An 18,304-nucleotide genomic window follows, 5' to 3' on the forward strand; every position below is an offset into this window, starting at 1 on the left:
GGAAGACACCCCTGAAGGTCACCTTGCTGGCCCACTCAGGGATTTTCCCATGACCTCGTATCTCCATCAGGTATGTCCTAACAACAGGGGACATTTTCCTACATGGATGTACATGTCAGGCCTTTGTGTCTGTATGTGAAGGAGGGAAGAGAGCTATATGGTGGGGTTTTTTTTCCCCCCTCGAGAATGTGGGGCAGGTCCTGCTTCCAGCATTCCTCACAGCTCAGATAGCCACCCACTGGCTTTCTTCTAGGCATTTCTCAGAGGTTCTCTTCACAGGAGTCCTGCCATTGCACCCCAGCTCTTGTGCTGTTTCTCTGGTTTGAAGGATTCTCTTTTCTGTTACAGAAAATTCACTTTAGAAGTTAGTGGCTGGCCCTGTTGTCAGGCTCTGAACTCAAGCCTTTCTTCTGACATTTGCTGTTCTGCTTAAGATGGGTATTTGTTTGATCTCTCCCCTTTCCTGTGGGCAACCTTGATTTGTTTTAAACAGATCGACAGTCACATGTGTAAATGTATATGTAACTAGGTTTTAAAGAGCAGAGAGAACCATTGTCCTTAATTGACCTTGGGGTGACATATATAAGTGAAACAGTTTGAGAAAGGTAAACATTGTGGGGGGACCCTCCCTGGTGGCACAGTGGGTTAAAGTGCAGCACTTAAAGCCATGGCTGCTTTAGTGTCATTTCAATCCCCGACCCCAGAGGTGACCCACATGGCGCGCAGACCTCTCTTGACTCGCCTGCTGCTCCCCTCAGCAGTGTACTTTGTCAGTCTGCCCGTTCTGCTCCCCACTCTGCCTCTGGTGAATCCTCTCATTGCCTCTGTACCTCTGGCCTGTACCCCAGTTCTGGATGCATAAATAAATAAATCTTTAAAAAAACAAACAAATAAAAACATTACAGAAATTGGGGTAGGAGAGAATTTTGATGTAGCCTTTAAAATAGTGGCTGGCAAGGTGTTTTTTCCTTTCCAAATCACCTGGGAGATGTTACTCTGCTCATAGCAGCTCTGGGGGTGGGAAGCGGGGGTAGAGGAATGCTCAAGTTTTGGAAATGCTTTGAATAGTCCCTTTGTCCCGGGAGGATCACTGCTTTATAAATATGTCTTCTGGGTGGGCAGGGGGCTTGCGATAGAGAACTGGAACGCTCACAGAAGGCCATTCATGACTCAATCAGTGTTTATGAAGCACCTGTTCTGGGCAAGGCAGTGTGCTGAGCACCAGGGGCATGTGCAGACAGGTGGGTGGAGGCCCAGTCCCGAGGAGTGAGGTGCTGCTAGCGCTCACTGTCAAATGGGAGGGACTGAGGCTCACTCGCGGCCACCAGCGGCGCATTCCAGGAGTTCAGAGTACAGTGGGGCTGCTGCTCACTGCAGTGGTCACGTGAACGTTTAGTAGAGAAAGTGGCCTCCGGTCTGTTTGGGCTAGATTTGGACCTCTTTACACCAGGCCAGAGAGAGCGGTAGGTGGAGGAGACCACCTCCGAGAGGGGCTGCACCATGCGGGCCGTGGGGCTTGGTGTTGGGCTGACCAGAACGGAGGACCGGTGCCACGCTGGACCTGCGGAAACAGGGAAAGGTGGGGCAAGAGGCGACTCACTTCTAGGTGGACAGGAAGGGGGTTTCAGGACCCTCTAGAGTAGAGCAGGACTCAACCAACTGCCTTCCCGAACACCGTCCCCGCTGTACCATTCTCCCAGAAATGGTACAGAAAGTCAGGCCTCCAACTCGCCTTTTCCCAGTTACATTCATTTTTCCCGGCCCGGGTTGTAATCCCAGTAGACTTGCCACTATCTGTTCACCCGTGTGCCATCACCGCAGTCCTGTGCACTCTTCCCGCCCCAGTTTTGATCTGGTTCCTCTCTCCACCCCTGCAGGATGTCTCTGGTTTATAGTTGTTTGTTGATTTTCATTTTTACTTTATTACACTTGCTTTTTATCCCCCCTCCCCCCCCCCACCGATCCCTTACACTCCTGCTATAACTAAAGCCATCCAGTCTTTTTCTTTTTGGTTTATTTCACTAAGCATGATCCCTTCCAGCTCCATCCATGTTGCTGCAAATGGCATGAGTTTATCTTTTTTGATTGCTGAGTAGTATTCCACAGTGCATATGTGCCACATTTTGATCCAGTCATTTGTTTTTGGGCATTTGGGTTGATTCCATGTCTTCCCTGTTGTAAATAGTGCAGCAATAAACAGGGGTGCAGGTGTCCTTTGGAATTAATGGTTTTGTGTCCTTTGGGTAGATTCCTAGGAGTGGAATTGTTGGATCTTATGGAAGCTCCATTTTTAGTAGTTTGAGAAACCTCGAAACAGCCTTCCATAGTGGTTGGACCAGTTTGCATTCCCACCAGCAGTGTAGGAGAGTTCCTGAAAGAGATATCTTCTTATGGTGGTAAAATATGCATTGCAAGGTTTACCATTGCAACCATTTGTAAATATAATTCATTGACATCAAATACATGATTATGTTACATAACCAAGACTGCTCTCCAGTTCCAGGATTTTTCATCATCCTAAACAGAAACCTTGTACCTGGGAAAAGTAACCTCTGTTCCCCACGCACGCCCACACCCCACCATACCTGTTTGCCTGGTTCCCCTGTCCTAAGTCCCTGGTGCGAGTGGAATCATACACGCCTTGTCCTTTTGTCTGTGGCTTTGTTCACTTCCATTACATTTCCAGGGCTCACCCTTGATGTAGTATGCAGCAGACTGGCCTCCTCCGTGAAAGACTGAATATTGCACCACTGTGTGTTTCTGCCACATTTGTCCCTGCATCTGTTGATGGACTTTTGGATTCAAATCCTGCCTGTCTGTTTATTTATCAGTTTGCAAGGGTATAGTCAGAAGTTTTATTGTTTATTGCGGCAGCATTGGTTACAACACTGCATATGATTTAGAGGTTTAGGATCACCCCTTTCAGGCATATGTTACCACACAACACCCCCACAGACACCACAGTCCTTGTGCTACCACCCTGCTTTGTTCTCAGTGCCCCCTCCTAGCCTCAGTTCCACGGGCAGATTTCTAGGATTTCCTGTTGGTTTGGCTTTATCTGATCCCTTTTTGTTTGTTTGTTTCTCTAAATTCCACTTATCAATGACACCATTCAGTGTTAGTCTTTTCACTTCTGACTTATTTCACTCAGCATCATGCCTTTCAGCTCCTTCCATGTTTCCTCAAACGACACTTTCTTTGGTGATAGCTGAGCTGTAGTCCAGTGTGCCTGTTGCATACATCCGCATTTATGCATTTGATGTTTTTTCCTCTTCTGCGTCACCTGCCTCCTTCGCCTAGGTTGAGTCACCCTGTGCTCAGGCGCACAGTGGCCGGGGGCCACAGGCATTGCTTTCAGACCTGGGTTCCAATTCTTTTCTTGTATGGAGGGGGAACAAGACATTTAATAACTCCTGGGTACACTTGGCCGGTCTTTACATTGGCGGTGATGACATGCAAGGTGGGGGAAGACTGATGTAAGGATTGGTCATTCTAGAACAGTGTCTGACACAGAAGGGCCTGTCAAACAGCAGCCCTTAAAGAAATCAACTCAGACTGACTTCCCTGAATATTTTCCTTCTCTCCTACAGGAGTTGTTATTTATTCTGAATGAACATGCCAAAACTCTAGAGCTGAGGTAGGGAGTTTCTTTCTGTCTCATTTCTGGCCTCGAAGCGAGTGCTCATTTTCTTAGATTAACAATGTTCATCCGTAGGGACCCACTGAACTTGTATCTTCTGTGTGCAGTGCAACCTAAGTGTCATCTCCTTCATATTTCTTTTATACCTTGTAATACATAGGTCTGCGTGTGTGTTGCGTTATTTATTGTATATCCACCCCTATGAATGGGATCTGGAAGTGATTCTGTCTGTACCCGCCTGTGAGTATTACGTAATCTATGTATGCCCTAAGAGGTGAGGGATTCCCAAAAACTGTTTTGTGGTGTGCTCTTTCAGTCATTCTAGTTTCGACATCAGCAAGTAGCCAAGGTACCTGTGAAACCACTTCTGCCCATCCAAGCCTTGGGCCGCAACAGAGGTCAACTAGCTGAATTTTACTTTAAAGCAAAGAAACTTAGTTGGTAAGAAAACTTGAGGGCAGCAAATGGAAAGTATTGATTCCTTGCTGGTTGTATAGGACCCCGGAGTCACCTAGAACATCTTTCTCCTTGGGCTCAGAATGAGGAGATGGTCCAGGCACAGCGACCACGGCCAAGAATCCCCTGTGGGATGGGGGCTGGACAGTGACCTCTACTTTCCTTTCTACCTGGTACCCTCTGCCTCTCTTTGGAGCGTCTGAACACTCTGTCTCTAGGGAGAGCTGACTGCTCTTTCGGTTCAAGACAGCATGGCTTAGGCAAATCTAGCTTTCGTAGTTTGCCAGCCAGGGTTAAGGAGCATGCACCCGACGGCTTTGGAGTGGCAGGCTGAAAACACAGCAAATGGTCCTGCTGCTGCTCTCTTGTTCCTCCCCAAGGCCTGAGTCGTGCCCAGCCAGTGGGGGACAAGGGGGAGCTTTCAGCCCTCGGTAAATAGCCCATTGTACAAGGGCAGGAGGTGGAGCAAGGAATGGCAGCATCTTGCCAGCTTGGCTTGCTGCTTTAAGGAAAGATGTCAGGATTTCTTCATTTGCTGCTGTGGGGCAGGGGTGCTATTTATGTGGGCTTGTTTGAGGGCTGCATTCCTAGGGAATTATTCCATCAAACTGGTATTCAGTTGGGCGAAAACTTGAGGAACTTGGGGAGGAGAAAATGATCCAGATCACGTTTGGTGATCTATAAATAACGGATGAAATAAAATGTTAAAGTAAGTATAAGTTTGCAGAATTGCAAGAATCGTGTCGAATGTGTGCGTGTGTGTGTCTTAGGAGAATGATGTCCTTGTCGGTCACCTCTGGCTCTGAAACAGTTGTGTTTTTCTTCCTGGTGCAAACAATATGGTAAGAGGTGAACCTTTGTATACAGTGGACCTTGAACCCACAGGCCAGGGTAACCTGATAAATGTTAGTGGGATGTGGAGAGTTGAGCTGGATTTCAGATACCAGGCTATCAAACAGTGTTATGGAGTGTTGTCATACTGGGAGCATCTTCAGAACCCACCTGCTCCTACTATTCCTACCCTGGATTGGGCTGAAGGGGACTGTGAGCCCCATGTACAAAGAGTGTGCTAGATAGGCTTAGTGGAGAGGAAGAGTGGCCCAACAGATTAAGAATTGCTTGTGTGAGGAAAAGACATGCATTTACAGTCGGCTTGGTGTCTTGGTCTTGGAAGACACTTTGCAAAGCTCGTAAATCTCCATCCTCAGTTTCTTTATCAGTGTTTTGTGTTGCACTATTTAGCTAAGATAGAGAATGGGAAAGCTGTTTCCAAAACACCAGCTCATATTAATTGTGTTCCTAGTTATTCTTCCCAAAGTTTGAGAACAGGTGTCAGGATTTCTGATTTTTGACAGTCATGCAGTCCATTGCAGGGACCAGTAGCCTGCCCTGGTCAGCTATTTCAACCCAGGTCTATTTAAAGGTGCCCTCTGCTCTGATTCTTTGCACTGTGCTTGCACCAGATTTCCCTGATCATTGCCTGTGGCTTTAGATTCCAGCTTTATAGAAACTAAAGAGACCCAGCGGAGCAAAGCTACTTTGGCAGGTACAGGGAGGATATCAGTACATGTGCAGGAAGAAGAAGCCAATAGTCTTCTGTGTTCCTGACTCAGAAATACTGACAGTTAAGCTTTTAAGCCGATTGAACCATATTCTTAGCAAATAGCAGCATGATTATATCCTGATAAGATGATGTGAAATTTTGCTTTTCAAAGAATTTTAAAAATACATCCCAACTAGAATGGTATGAGTGCAAGAGTAGAATGTGTCTATGTTTTAATCATTGAAGCAGATTGCGTGAGTCTTGAGACTTCTCAGGGACCAGTGGGTCATCTTAAAGCGTGGTGTTCATGTGCACTCACAGCATTTAAAGGCTATTTTTCTTGTGGCTAATTTTCTCTGAAGTTCAGTCTGCTTCTATTCCTAAATACCCCCAATACCTTGTCTTAATAGCAGTTAAGCCGAAAGGAAAGAGGGGTATGAAGCATCTGTTTCGTGTTGAAGGACTGCCGTTTGCATGCCTCAACTCTCTGCAGCCCAGACTCTAGTGTTCCTGTGTGTGGCATTAACCAGTTTGTCCAGCAAAGCTGTTCTGCAGCTTGTTACCTGGTTACCAGCTAAGAGGCTGGGATTATTAAACTGCTGCAACTTGTCATTATCACCCACTAAAGATAAGAATTTGGCAGGACTTAAACCCTTAGCATTCCAGATTAATATCTCATAAAAATGTTCATGCTACCAAATCTGTCATTTTCTGAATTTTTTAAAAAGAATTTCTTTCCTAAACTTTCTCTCCTCCCCCCCCCCAGAAATAGATTTTTTTTTTTCTTAGCATAATCCTGTCTGTGGCTTGACTGCTGTCGATACTTAAAATAGGAAAAATGAATTGCCTGTTTATGACGGTCATTGTTTATAAAGGAATTATGTACTCTTCTCCCACAGAGCTGTGATTCTGTCGACTAACCCCTTGAACATTCCCACAATCTAGGCTTTATGGAAACTGCTTCAGGGGCTGTTGGGAGAGAAGGGGGTGGACACATGCTTAAGGGGTGGGCAGCTCCTGTTCAGACACGGAGCACTGTGGGAGTGATGCAAGCAGCCAGAAGACTGCGACTGGGGGGAGGCAGCTCGCACATGGCTCCCCATGTTGCTCTGCATTTGTAGGGCTGCAGAACTGCTCATGAAATCTGGCCCCCACGGGGCCGGCTGGACTCAGTTTGTGGCCTGTTCAGAGTCTTTGTGTAAAGCCTCCTATCCTCAGAGAGGCCTGCTCTGCTCGCTGGGTCGTGGGTCCCCCTTACCCTGGCCTGCGGCTAGGGCCTGTTTCATCATATGGGCTGGCTGGTTGAGCACGTGGACCAGGATTCCAGCAGCTTCCAGCTAACGCCTGGCACACACTGGCCACTCACGTATGTTAAGCGGCCCGAGGAGCTCAACTCCTCGGAGTTCATCTGCTGCGAGTGTACTGTCGGCCATCTGTTTCTTCCTTGGGTGTCTTATTTTGGTTCAAAAGTCCTCCCCGCATCTGATCATTCATTTCAGACTGTGCCCATTGTCTCTTTATTGGAAAAACAAACAGAAATAAAACAGTGTGTGTTTTCAATACTGGCACTGGCAGTGACACTAACTGATGCCTATCTCTGCCCATGGGTGGAGCAGTGGGGTGACTCTGCTCCAGCTCCTCATTGGCCCATCCTCCGCTCTCCATTCTCCTGGGAAGTCCAGTATGGACTTTGTCTGCTAGTTACCTTTAGCCCAGTGGGCAGCAGCGCAAGACTCAGCATGTGACTAATGCCCTGAGAGACCTTGGCCGGCTGGCCAGCTGGGTGAGCACCGTGGAGCACTCCGGGGCCCTGCCTCACCCCCCACCGCCCTGCCTTTTCTGTTTCTGCAGTGGGGTGTCACCCAGCAGTCAGCTGTTGGTGGCCCCAATGGTGAGTGGTTTTGTAAGTCTGGTGCTTTCTCTCCAGAATTATGGCCTGAAGAAATGTTCTTATCTGCTCTTCTTTGTTGTCATGTTAAACCTCACATTTTGTGTGTGTGGTGTGTGTGTGTGTTTTGTGGTACACTGTATAGCACAACACAGAGCTGAAGGGTGCCAGACTGCATGAACTAAGCAGAACAGATACATTAGTTGGCTCCTGTAGTTTTGAGGGTGAGTGAAAATACTTGATGTTCTGTTAAAATAAATTTTTTTTGACATTATATTTTTAAACTTAAAAAGTATTTCTATATCTGGAGAAAGAAAAATAGTTCCACTTTTGTGACCAGGGAGTTAAAGAGACCATGTAGCTAGTAGCTCACAAATACCCAGCTTGTAGTTAAATGGAAGTCTTGTGGCGTGGCCAAGAATTTTTGAATCTTTCAGATCATTGGCTATGATTTTCTTTCTTTTACTGCCAAAGATACTATGGGGAAATTATTCAATCATTTTCTAATTAGGATTATTATGTATACTGCATACTTATTTTTTATATGGTTATGTATATAAATTATAACCTTCAATTTGAGCTTTTATTACAGGTTGGCATCTAAATTTCTTCTGCATATTCTGGCTTCTTAATTTTATGTGTAAATTCCTTGTGGTCAATTGCTGTATTTTATTACCTTTGTACCTTGCTATTCTGCATGTAGGACTAATCACAGAGTATTGGTAGAGGAAATAAGAGCTGGCATTTATTAAGCAATGTCTATTGCCTCATGAATTCTGAGCTCTTGGTGTGAATCATTTAGTCATTATGAAAGACCTATGTGATAAATGCTTTTAAAAATATCCATTTATAGATAAGGAAACAAAGGCACTGGGAAGTCAAGTCATTTATCTCAAATTATCAGCCTATAAGCTGGTGAGGCATGTTTTGGCCTGAATCTGGGCTCTTATTTACTGTTCTAAATGTTCTCTCATCTACTGAACATACTCTTTCTATATTTGATGGTTGGTTTAAAACTACTGTACACCAATTTATTCGTTGCTTTTTAGCTGTAGCATCTTGAGGAGCATAAAATTAATTACTTTGTCAGAATAGCCAACAGTAGGTTTCCCTGTATTAATTAGTATTCTGATTTTATGGTACCAAGAGGATGGGGGAGTTAAGAGACACCCCAGGATCTAGATTAGTCTCTTTGAACAGCTGTGAACTTGTTCTGAGATTTGTCAGAGGAAAACAGGGCTTTTCGTGCCTTGGGCTTGTCTGTGCTTCTTCTCTCCATTATCTGTGACAGTGAGTGGGGTGTATTTGAGTAAGTGGAAGAGAACTTATTTGTGCATTTTATTTTTCTTTTATAATTTTTTGGAGGACAGCAAAGGTGGATTTAATTATTACCCTGCAAGGGAGCAGAGATGAGACAGGAGATGTCATCTGCACCTAAAGAAGGGCTTGAGACTCTCTTTATACTCTCGGGGTGCACTTTGTGCCAGTTACATGCTAAGATGTCTTGTCTTGGGCATTCACCTTTGCCATAGAATGTGCCTGACTCTGCTTCTACATTCCTGGAACTCTGTAGGTCATGGTCAAGGTGATCAGATTCGTGTCTCAGTTCCCATGGCAACCTTATCACTTCCCCTAACTATTCAAGCCCCCCAAACTTGCCTGGTGGGCAAGGAATGGAGGCTCAGTTTTAGTCAGAGTAATAACTTCCTGACATTTTCTCTCTCTCTTAAGAGGACAGTGGCAAATCTTTGTTTGTAGGATAAAGGTTTGGCTTCTGTCACTGCTTTGAGCTGAATTTTGGGGTATAGAGATTGCCCTAGCTAGATTATTGTCATCTTGGGAAAGTGGGGAGCCAGGGGGCAAGGGAATGAGATGGTCACCCTTTTAGGCCAGGGTCAATTTCAGCTGTTAGGTGTTGTTCTGAGCTACTCTGGGTGGTGCTGGCTGTCCCAAACCAGGCACCCAAGAGTCCAGGTCCGTATATTCAGCAGCCACCTGTATCTGGGTCTCAGCACTCCGTAACTGGTACTGTGTGACTGGAAGCTGTACTTCGATGGTCTGTAAATGAGAGGAAATTAAACTAAAATATTAAGAATGCAGGGTCTGAAGAACCTACTGGGGGACTTTTGTTAGGAGGTTGTAATTCCCTTTGGACTTTTGTCTTAAGGGGACATTGTAGCCCAACAGAGGAGAGGGGCAGGAAGGCCAGTCCACGCATGAACGTAAACATGCGGGCTCATGGTGAACAGGGCAAGGGGTGCTTGAAGCCTCTGGCCTGGGTTGGCCGTGAGCACCAGTGCAGACGATCGCCTGGAAGGTTGGAGCCAGCAGAGTAAATGCCCCCATATCCACCCAGAAGGTGGCCTCTTTATCTGCTACTTTAGGGTCACCTCAGGCTCGTTCACAGAGATAGTAATGAGGGGAGCCCATCAGAAGAGTTGTTGTTCTCCTCCCACAAAGAAAGGGTTCTTCATAGGCAATGACCATAGTCAAGCCAGGTGGCCATCTTGCCTTCTGTCTGGCCCGTGGTTTGAGCTGGCCCCTTCTGTCCGGACAGTCCTTCTTCCGATGTCCTGTGCAGAGGGTACAACCCCGGGGCAGTCTCTTGAGACACTCATGACTGAGGCTCCCTGGTTACTGGCAGTGGAAGCAGGCTGTGGGCCATTTAGGCAGTTGAGGGCCCGTATGTGTTTGGGCATTTTATGGTGAGAATTCTCTGTGAGTAAAATCTTTTTATTGCAGCCAATGAGAACTTGACACAGGGTGATAAAGAGATAATAGTAAAGTGAATTCTGAAAGTGTTTTCCGGATAAGTAAAACTGGACAGCCTGGGCCAGTCACTGTGGTTGAATCTTTCAATACCTTCATCTGCCAGCCAAGTCACTGAGTCAGATGGTTGGTGTTGGGGAATTCTCGAAGAGTCCTGCCATCATGAAATGAGCATATTGTTCTCTTCTGACAGAGTTCAGCCTAAGGAACCAGCAACACGGGACAATGCAAGCCCACGAATTGTTCCGGTATTTTCGAATGCCAGAGCTGATTGACTTCCGACAGTACGTCCGCACTCTCCCCACCAACACACTCATGGGATTCGGCGCATTTGCTGCGCTCACCACTTTCTGGTACGCCACGAGGCCCAAAGCCCTGAAGCCACCATGCGACCTCTCTATGCAGTCAGTGGAAGTGCCGGTAAGTGGAGGGGCTTTCCCTGTGCTTCCCCAGATGAGTTAAACCTCACTGAATGATTTATAGTGTCAAGTATGCGCTGAGCCAGAGCACGCTCAGCAAACAGCAGTTGTCCGATTGTGATCCATGGGAGTAGAGGCCAAAATACAGAGCAGAGAGGAGAGTGAAGGGGTGTTGGATATGTAGCCACTGGAAGCGTGTTCCGGGCTTATTCCAGAGACCACCTGGCGCTTCAGCCCTGTGCTCGACTCTGCAGTAGGCCCAGAGGATTCCACAAAGGAGAAGGACAGGCACTGGTCTCTGCTCTCACAGGGCTCCTGTTCCAGAAGAAAGGAGGGTGTCAAGCACATGTTGTAGAAAGAAGATTTTCACTTGTGGTACATCTGACGTTAGAAGACATCTCCCAGCTGTTGAAGGGGGCTCTGGGGGGTCAAGTAGGATAACATTAGGCTAGGAGCTTGGCTGCACAGTTCAGCATAGGACACGAAGAAACAGTGGCATGCAAGAGGCCGCAGGCTGAGGAGCTGAGTGCCACGACTATCTGTAGTTCGGCTGTCGGTCACGCTGCATCCTTGTGAGAGTTAAACCACCGTGTGCACGTTCTCAGTAGGGCTTCACCTTGGGAAATTCAAAGGCCCTTTCCAGAGATGCCTTTTCTGTGCCCTGTCTTCTTTTCCTTCCGAAGCTCTTTTCAAGGTCACTGAAAAACCTTTTCAGGGTTGAAAATAAGAAGAAGCCCAGTTCTCCTGGTGTTTTTTTTTTTTTAATGATGATACATAGTTTATTTCATTTTTTTTCATGGTCTCTTGCAATGTTTAATTCTAAAATTCTGTTTATTTTTATTTTTATTTATTTATTTTATATAATAGTTTATTTTTACATTATTTTGTCCTTTTTTTTTTTTTCATCTCAATTGTAATCCCCATGGGTTTCCCATCATCAAGTCATCTCCTGGTGTTTTATCTCCTCACCTACTCCAGGCTTTGTAACTTCTTGTTTTCTCCTACAAAGCAAAGATTAATTTTCCGCATTTCAACATATGTACAGGAAGAATGTGGTACAGGAGAGAATCACTTCACTTCCTGCTTTCAGATGCACAGGCGAAAAGCCTTTCCCTTCTTGCTCCAGGGCGGCGGGGAGGCACCGCCCTGCATGTTATGGGGAAGGCGTAGGGCTTGCGTCTGTAATGTGAGACTGTTCAAATATATAAAGCTGTGTCAGTGGATTTCATGTGAAAATGTAAAAGTAGGACTGAGCTACTGCTAAGGAAAGTTGGCTTTCTGTTAGAAGGTAAAGATAACTTAATACTTTACCTCAGCTAATCACATCCTAATAGTGAGTAGCTTAATTTTTTATTCGTGTGAGGTATTGGGCTTTGCTTCTTTTCTGCCAGAAGACCTGGTAACTCATGTTAGCAGTTTCCATTGCTCTGAACTGGGTACTTGGTAAGTTCAGGTTTAAGATATTTATAACTTAGCAGTGACTGTACATTTAAAAAAGCTGAGTCTTACTGTATAAGGAATTGTGGAAATAGTGTGATTTTGAAGTTCTAGTTTAGCATAAAGTCATTCAGTCTTATTAAAGCAATCATGAAGTTTCTTTGTAGAACCATTTAAAATGACAGATAAGCAAAAAACAATGAAAATCTGTAATTTCACTGTTCAGTATACAAATTTGCTGATTTTTCTCTGTGGCTAATCAAGATTTAGCTCTGATTTTGAGAATTTCTAGGTCTTAGGACACTTAATTTGCTCTGCAATTCTAAAAAAGAACTTAAACTACTGAAGTTAAGATTAACATTGTAGTTATGATGCTTAATAATTATAGATTTCTATAGCTAGCATCATCGTGTGAGCTTGTGTGCTAGGAAGAGGAATTTAATTCATTGTTTTCATCAAGACCCGTATAGCTTGCACTGTTGCAGGATCTGGTCACCAGAATGAAATGATGTTGTTTTGTTCCTACTTTGAAAACAAGCGAGCACTATCCCCTCTGCTTCCACTCCCATTTTATATGCACAGCTGCTCACCTCCTTCATCCCACAACTGTGTGTGGATGTTAGAACGAGAGGAGTCTCATTAAAATGAGAGGATGCTAAAACGAGTGACTGCATCACTCCCCACCCAGCAGTCGCCCAGCACACTCTTACACACACACACACACAACCCGACAGCACCAAAGTTCTTTATAAGTAACAGCTTCTAAAATCCCCTAAAAAAAGTCAGGGTGGTGAAGACCGGTGGCAGAAAAGGCAGTCAAGGCATAAGCAGTGAAGTGTGGCAGAGATGCTTAGGTTGGGGCTAGAAGCCAAAAGGTCTTGCTTATATTCCTCAGCCCGGTTTGAGGAAGACCCTGTTTAGACAGCTGTGTTTCCCCCCAGGCCCCGTCTGCAGTTTCTACTCCCAACCTGAAACAGGTCTTTCTGCTGTTGCCCCATAACTGAGCAGTGGATGGGGCGCACGTGTGTGTGTGTGTGTTTCATGTCTTTCAGTGCACGAGAGGAGGGTGTCCGATTGTCACTTGCCTTTTCTTTCCTGTGAGGTTGCAATCCATGTCCCCCTGGAGATGACTTCACTTGAGACCCTTTGGGTTTGGGCCGGGCCCAGGCCTTGGCAGGTGCAGTGAAGGGGAAAAGGGGAGCAGGCTGGAGCCAACAGGGACCACAGAGGTCAAGAGACGGGCCAGAGGTGGGGCCGACCCCTCTGCTTAGACCAGGCAGGTTGGGCAAGTCCAGCAGACTCTCCTGACCTCAGCTTCCTCATCTGGAAGACAGAAGTGACAGGACCTCCCTGCCTCTGTCGCTAAGAGGGCGGCATGCATGCGTGTGGGTGTCTGGCTGGCCTTGGCCCAGGTTCCGTGGAAGTTCGTTTTCTTCCCACAGGAAGGTCTCTTTTAGCCATAGCATTTTATACACAAGAAAACTTGAGTCCAAAGAGGTGAGCTTGTATCATACAATGAGCAGAAGATCTAGAACTCTTCATCACAGTTGTTGAAAGTAGTAATATCACCAGGGTTCTGTGGTGGGGCAGAGAAACACAGATGTGGACAACAAGGAAAGATTGTGTCTTCTAGATCAACTGGAGAGTCGCGGCTGTGGTCTCTAAATCCAGGAGCTTGCTTTTTCGAAATGAACGTGAGGGTGCAGGGATGCGGAGGTAGTGACGGGAGAGATGGAAGACGAGGAAGCTGCTAGCGCAGAGCCGCTACCCAGGAGCAGGAGGGGCAGGTCACACCACCGACTCAGACTCGGGCGGTGGGGCGCGAACAAGCGGCAAAACCAGCTGTAAGACGGCACTCGAGCCAGGTGGGGCAGCTGGTGAACGCTAAGGGAAGGGAGAAATGCTAGGAGTCCGGTGGCTGCTGCCAGCAATTTATAAATACAGCTGCGAGCACACACGTGAATATGATCCTGGAAAACGGCAGGACACGTGAGGCTGTGGGAGGCGAGGGTGCTCAGACCTCGCAGCCGGCTGTAATCCTGGCGTGAGTTTTGACTGGTTTTAGGCGCTCACTTTCATTTACTGTCTGTACTTGTGGGTTCTCGGCCAGTCTTCCCCACTGCTTGGTCTTTCCTTTTGCTGATTGCAGAATAATTGTGTGTGGGGGGCAAATAAAGATGTGAGCAAAGGTTGGTGACTCTGCCCCTGGCAACTCTGCTGCCATATCACTCAGAGAGTTTTTGAACATGCCTTCCTGAAAAGTGTGACGCGTTTGGGGGCATTTTCAGGAGCAGCCCTAGCAGCTGGGGATGAACAGAGGGACTTGGAGAGGGTGTTTGTTTAGAAATATTTCCCTAGCAGCGTGCAGAAATGAGCCTCCTCACCCCTTTAGGTAGCTTTAGCACCTTACGCCTTAATGGACTTGCTGATCACAAACCTTGGAAGCCCTCGTGAGCTTACTTTCTGTTGCTAAACTCACACCATAGCAAATTCACCTGAATTGCTCTCTGTGGCTGCACATGTCTACCGACTTGAACTGACTTGTGACTTCAGTGAGGTGGTAGCAGTGTCAGCGCAGGTGATGGGAGCAATGACCTCTGGGTGAGACGCTTTGCCAGGTGAGGGCCGGCTCTCCCGGAACCAAAGGCAGAGCTTCTGGCCTTTGTGCCATGACCAACTCATAGAAGTATTAAGTAACTGTCTTGAGAAATTTCAAGAAAGAAAAGTAATCACATGAGGAAAGAACATTTTAGGGGCCCTCCCTGGTGGCCAGGGATTAAGTCTCAGTGTATCACCCCTGTGACATGAGTTCGATCCTTGGCCAGGGAGCTGACCCACGTGGGCAGCAGACCTCTCCTGCCTCGCCTACTGCTCCCCTCAGCAGTGGATTTCAGGAAATCATTCTGTTCTGCTTACCAGTCTGTCTCTGATGAATCCTTTCACCCCACACACACTGCTGGCCAGCACCCCAGTTCTACACAACAGTAAATAAATAAAATTTCTTAAAGAAAAAGCATTTTCAGTTTTGCTTTAATCAGGAAGACAATGCCCTATAGGAATTTGCCCTATAGAAATGCATTAAAGCAGGTCTGAAAACACAGTTTGACTTTGTACAAATGATGCCATTTCTCACAGGCTTCATTACATAGGGAACATGTGTACAAAAATGACAGAAAAGTGTGCTGGATTATTTATTTATTTAAGTTTAAAATAGCCTCCTTCAAACAGGGTCAACCTGTACTGAATGAAAAATGACCCCTGCAGCCTTTCCACCCTCTTGACATAAAGCCCTACTTCATACTCACGCCTGTCAGGGTGCGTGCACAGGCTGGGCCCCTTCAGACTAGTCCAAAGTGAAGCAGGTGCCTGACATGTCCTAAGTGTGTAGACGCCGTACCTGGGGTTTGCCGGATCCTGCCTTTGTGGGCACTTGGGTGTGGTAACTCAACGTTCTTCTCCCACTGAGGTGGATGGGTGCTGCTCCCCCCCATGGCTGGCTGATGGTTTCCAGTGGTGAGATTAAAATGTCAGCCTCCCAAGTCTTAACCAAATCCTCCCCTCGGGGCAGTGAGAAGAGCAGGAAGTTGGACACCATAGCGGGAAATGTTGAAGAACCAAAAAAAAAAACAAAAACCGACTAGGCACCTGTGTGCTGGCCCTGTCACCCTAAAGATGAGGAAGAGCAGTGGGGGTCAAGTCTGAACCTGCTAGTGGACCCCATAGCAAATCTCTTAAACACACCCAGATGTCCCTGTAAACTGGCGGGTTGCAGCTCAGCCCCACTGGTTAGATGTGGGGTGGAGAAGTGCAGGTCTCCCCGCCCCCCACCCCAGGAGACTCACCTTCACAGGTGTTCACACTCACTCCCTCAGCTCCTGTCCTCCTCAGCTGGCAAGGCCAGTGCTCAGTGGGACGCAGATGGCCCTGCCCTTCCTTTGCTCTCTTGGGTGTAGAGGATTTGGGGAAGTTAGCAAGTGGCACCCCGTTAACCGTGAACATGAACAGGGAGCCCACATTCATTATCATTCAGCAACTGCAACTGGGCGGGTCACCTGCTGGCCGACCTTCAAAGGGCCTAGTTTGGCATCCAGTGTTGCCGATAGGAGAAGGGGCTCTCTTGAGGGCACTGGCTGGGAATGTAGTTCCTGTGCCTGTTGATTAAAAAAGCAGGTGAGGTGGTCTGGGCAGGATAAGATGCACGTAACATGCGAATGCTTGGAGGAGTATATTTTACAAGGGAGGTGCTAGAATAAGCAAAAAGTCACGTTTAACCCCGAGGACTGTGCTTCCACCTGCTGCTTTTGTCCCTGCGGATGGCTTTAACATCAAATCCAGCCCAGTCTGCAGATCTCTTGAGAAATTACTTGGTTCTCCTCCCTTTCTCTCTTGCCTCCCTTCCTCTTCCTGCCCTCCCCTCCCCCTTTCTCCATTCATCTCCTTGGAGGGAATAAGCCAGGGGAACACAATGGGTGTTTGACTGTTGTGACCAGAGATGCTGTTTTTTTTTTGTAGATTGGGCAGAATGACCCACCATTGATCAGGCTTTGGTCTCTGTACCCCCTGGGAAATTCTCGAAGATGTCGTTTGCTTTTGCATGTAAATAACGGGATGGCACAAACTTCATCGCCTTCCTGGGTTCCTTTTTGGCAAATGTGGCCAAGAGGTCTGGTCCTGGAAATCACTGATGGGTACACATGGGCCCTTGCTCTGCCCCCCAAATGGCACTCGAACTTCTATTTCCTAATTCAGCCCTCACAGGGAGAATGACTTCAAGAGGAACCTTGGCTTCTATAGACGTTGCAGAATATACTCGTGACCACTGATTTGACTGTAATGTGTTTGACTCACAATCCTTTGTTTTTTTAAACCGAGAACTAGCCACATTAAAGAAATCTCCAATCAACGAGATAAAAGGCCCATTGCCCATCCTGACTCATAACCTTAATGACTGATTTCCTGCTGGAGTGGGGGTGGGGGTGTGCCAGCTTCCCACTACCTGTTTCTTCAGGGCTGTGGAAATCCCCACCTCCGGCCCCCAATTGTAGGTTATGTCAGAAGGCCAAATTTAGTATTTTTTCATTGAAATTGGTGTTGCTAGAATTAGCCACATATACTTCACTAACCCACTTATTTAATCCCCAGCTTTTTGAAATGGCTGGATTTTGTATCACCTGCAGACATTTTGAGCTCCAGGGGTTACATGAAATCCTCACCAGGCTTCAGAGGGACAACTGAGGTTACTGACACCCAGTTTTGACAGATGAATGATAACGTGTATGCTCATCAGAAGTAGTGATTCTTTAGGGAACTTGCGATCCTTCCATGAAGCAACAGATTTCCAAGAATAAATTTTACTGTTTAGTGCCCCATCCCCATAACTTCACTCCTTGAATTTATGGAGTGTGGCTTACAAGTAAGTGCAATGTGACCTTTTTTTTTTTTTTTTTTACCCAGTATTATCTATGCCTTAAATGAGTGTGGCTTTTGGGCACAGAACGCATTCACTACGTCATCTTCAAATTTTTTGCTAATCACTCTAATTGCTAATTATCATAATAACAAGCATCTTGTCCTCTGGTTACTTTGTCAACATAATGCCTTTATTTGGGATGTAAGTAACATCTTTCATTTGGTTATGGTTGTTTTACCTCTATGCTTCTCAAAGTCCTGAAGATTATATAGCACCAAAAATGAACCTGACCCAAGAATCACCTCGCCATAACTTGTTATAAAATTACATTCTAAAGCAGTGATTCTCACAATAGGTTTTCAGAAAGATGACGTCCTGTCTTGAAGGGCTGTGGCCACCATATAGCCAATGAGAAGCTCAGCGTCGTTCTCAAATCTCACAATTCTCCTCTTTTTGATAAAATGGAAGCTCCGTCTTGTCAGCCCCCTGACTCAGCCCCTCTTTCCTTCTACCCCCAGTGAGTGACCTGATTCCATTCATTAGCACTGAGGTGCTTCGCCATCGCCAGTCTTCTCATTCCCACTGACGAGGCCTAATCCAGGCCCACGCACAGTATGTCCTCGCTGACCGTCATCCCTAGGTTCTTGGATAGTGCACCGTTAGGTGAAATGACATCAAGTGAAGCCAAGTTACCATAGGCTAATTGATATAAACACGAGTTAAGACCCTATGGTCACAAAAT

General features: G+C 46.4%; 1 protein-coding gene across 2 annotated transcripts in view; it reads left to right on the top strand.

Annotated features, from left to right (window-relative positions):
- Positions 1-4,736: 4,736 nt before the first annotated feature.
- ACSL1 (acyl-CoA synthetase long-chain family member 1) overlaps positions 4,737-18,304 on the top strand; it is a 44,616-nt gene continuing 31,048 nt past the window's right edge. Inside the window, exons 1-2 of one of the 2 annotated variants that reach the window (XM_012724940.1) lie at positions 4,737-4,805; positions 10,490-10,716. In XM_012724940.1, the coding sequence (XP_012580394.1) occupies positions 10,522-10,716 (195 nt within the window). In that variant the 5' untranslated portion in view covers positions 4,737-4,805; positions 10,490-10,521. Of the gene's footprint in view, positions 4,806-7,465; positions 7,531-10,489; positions 10,717-18,304 lie in introns of those variants that run through there. The other variant, XM_004682374.2, reaches the window with a different exon arrangement.

This window comes from Condylura cristata, unplaced genomic scaffold, assembly GCF_000260355.1.
Source record: "Condylura cristata isolate star-nosed mole 26May11 unplaced genomic scaffold, ConCri1.0 scaffold00014, whole genome shotgun sequence".
Lineage (NCBI taxonomy): Eukaryota > Metazoa > Chordata > Mammalia > Eulipotyphla > Talpidae > Condylura > Condylura cristata.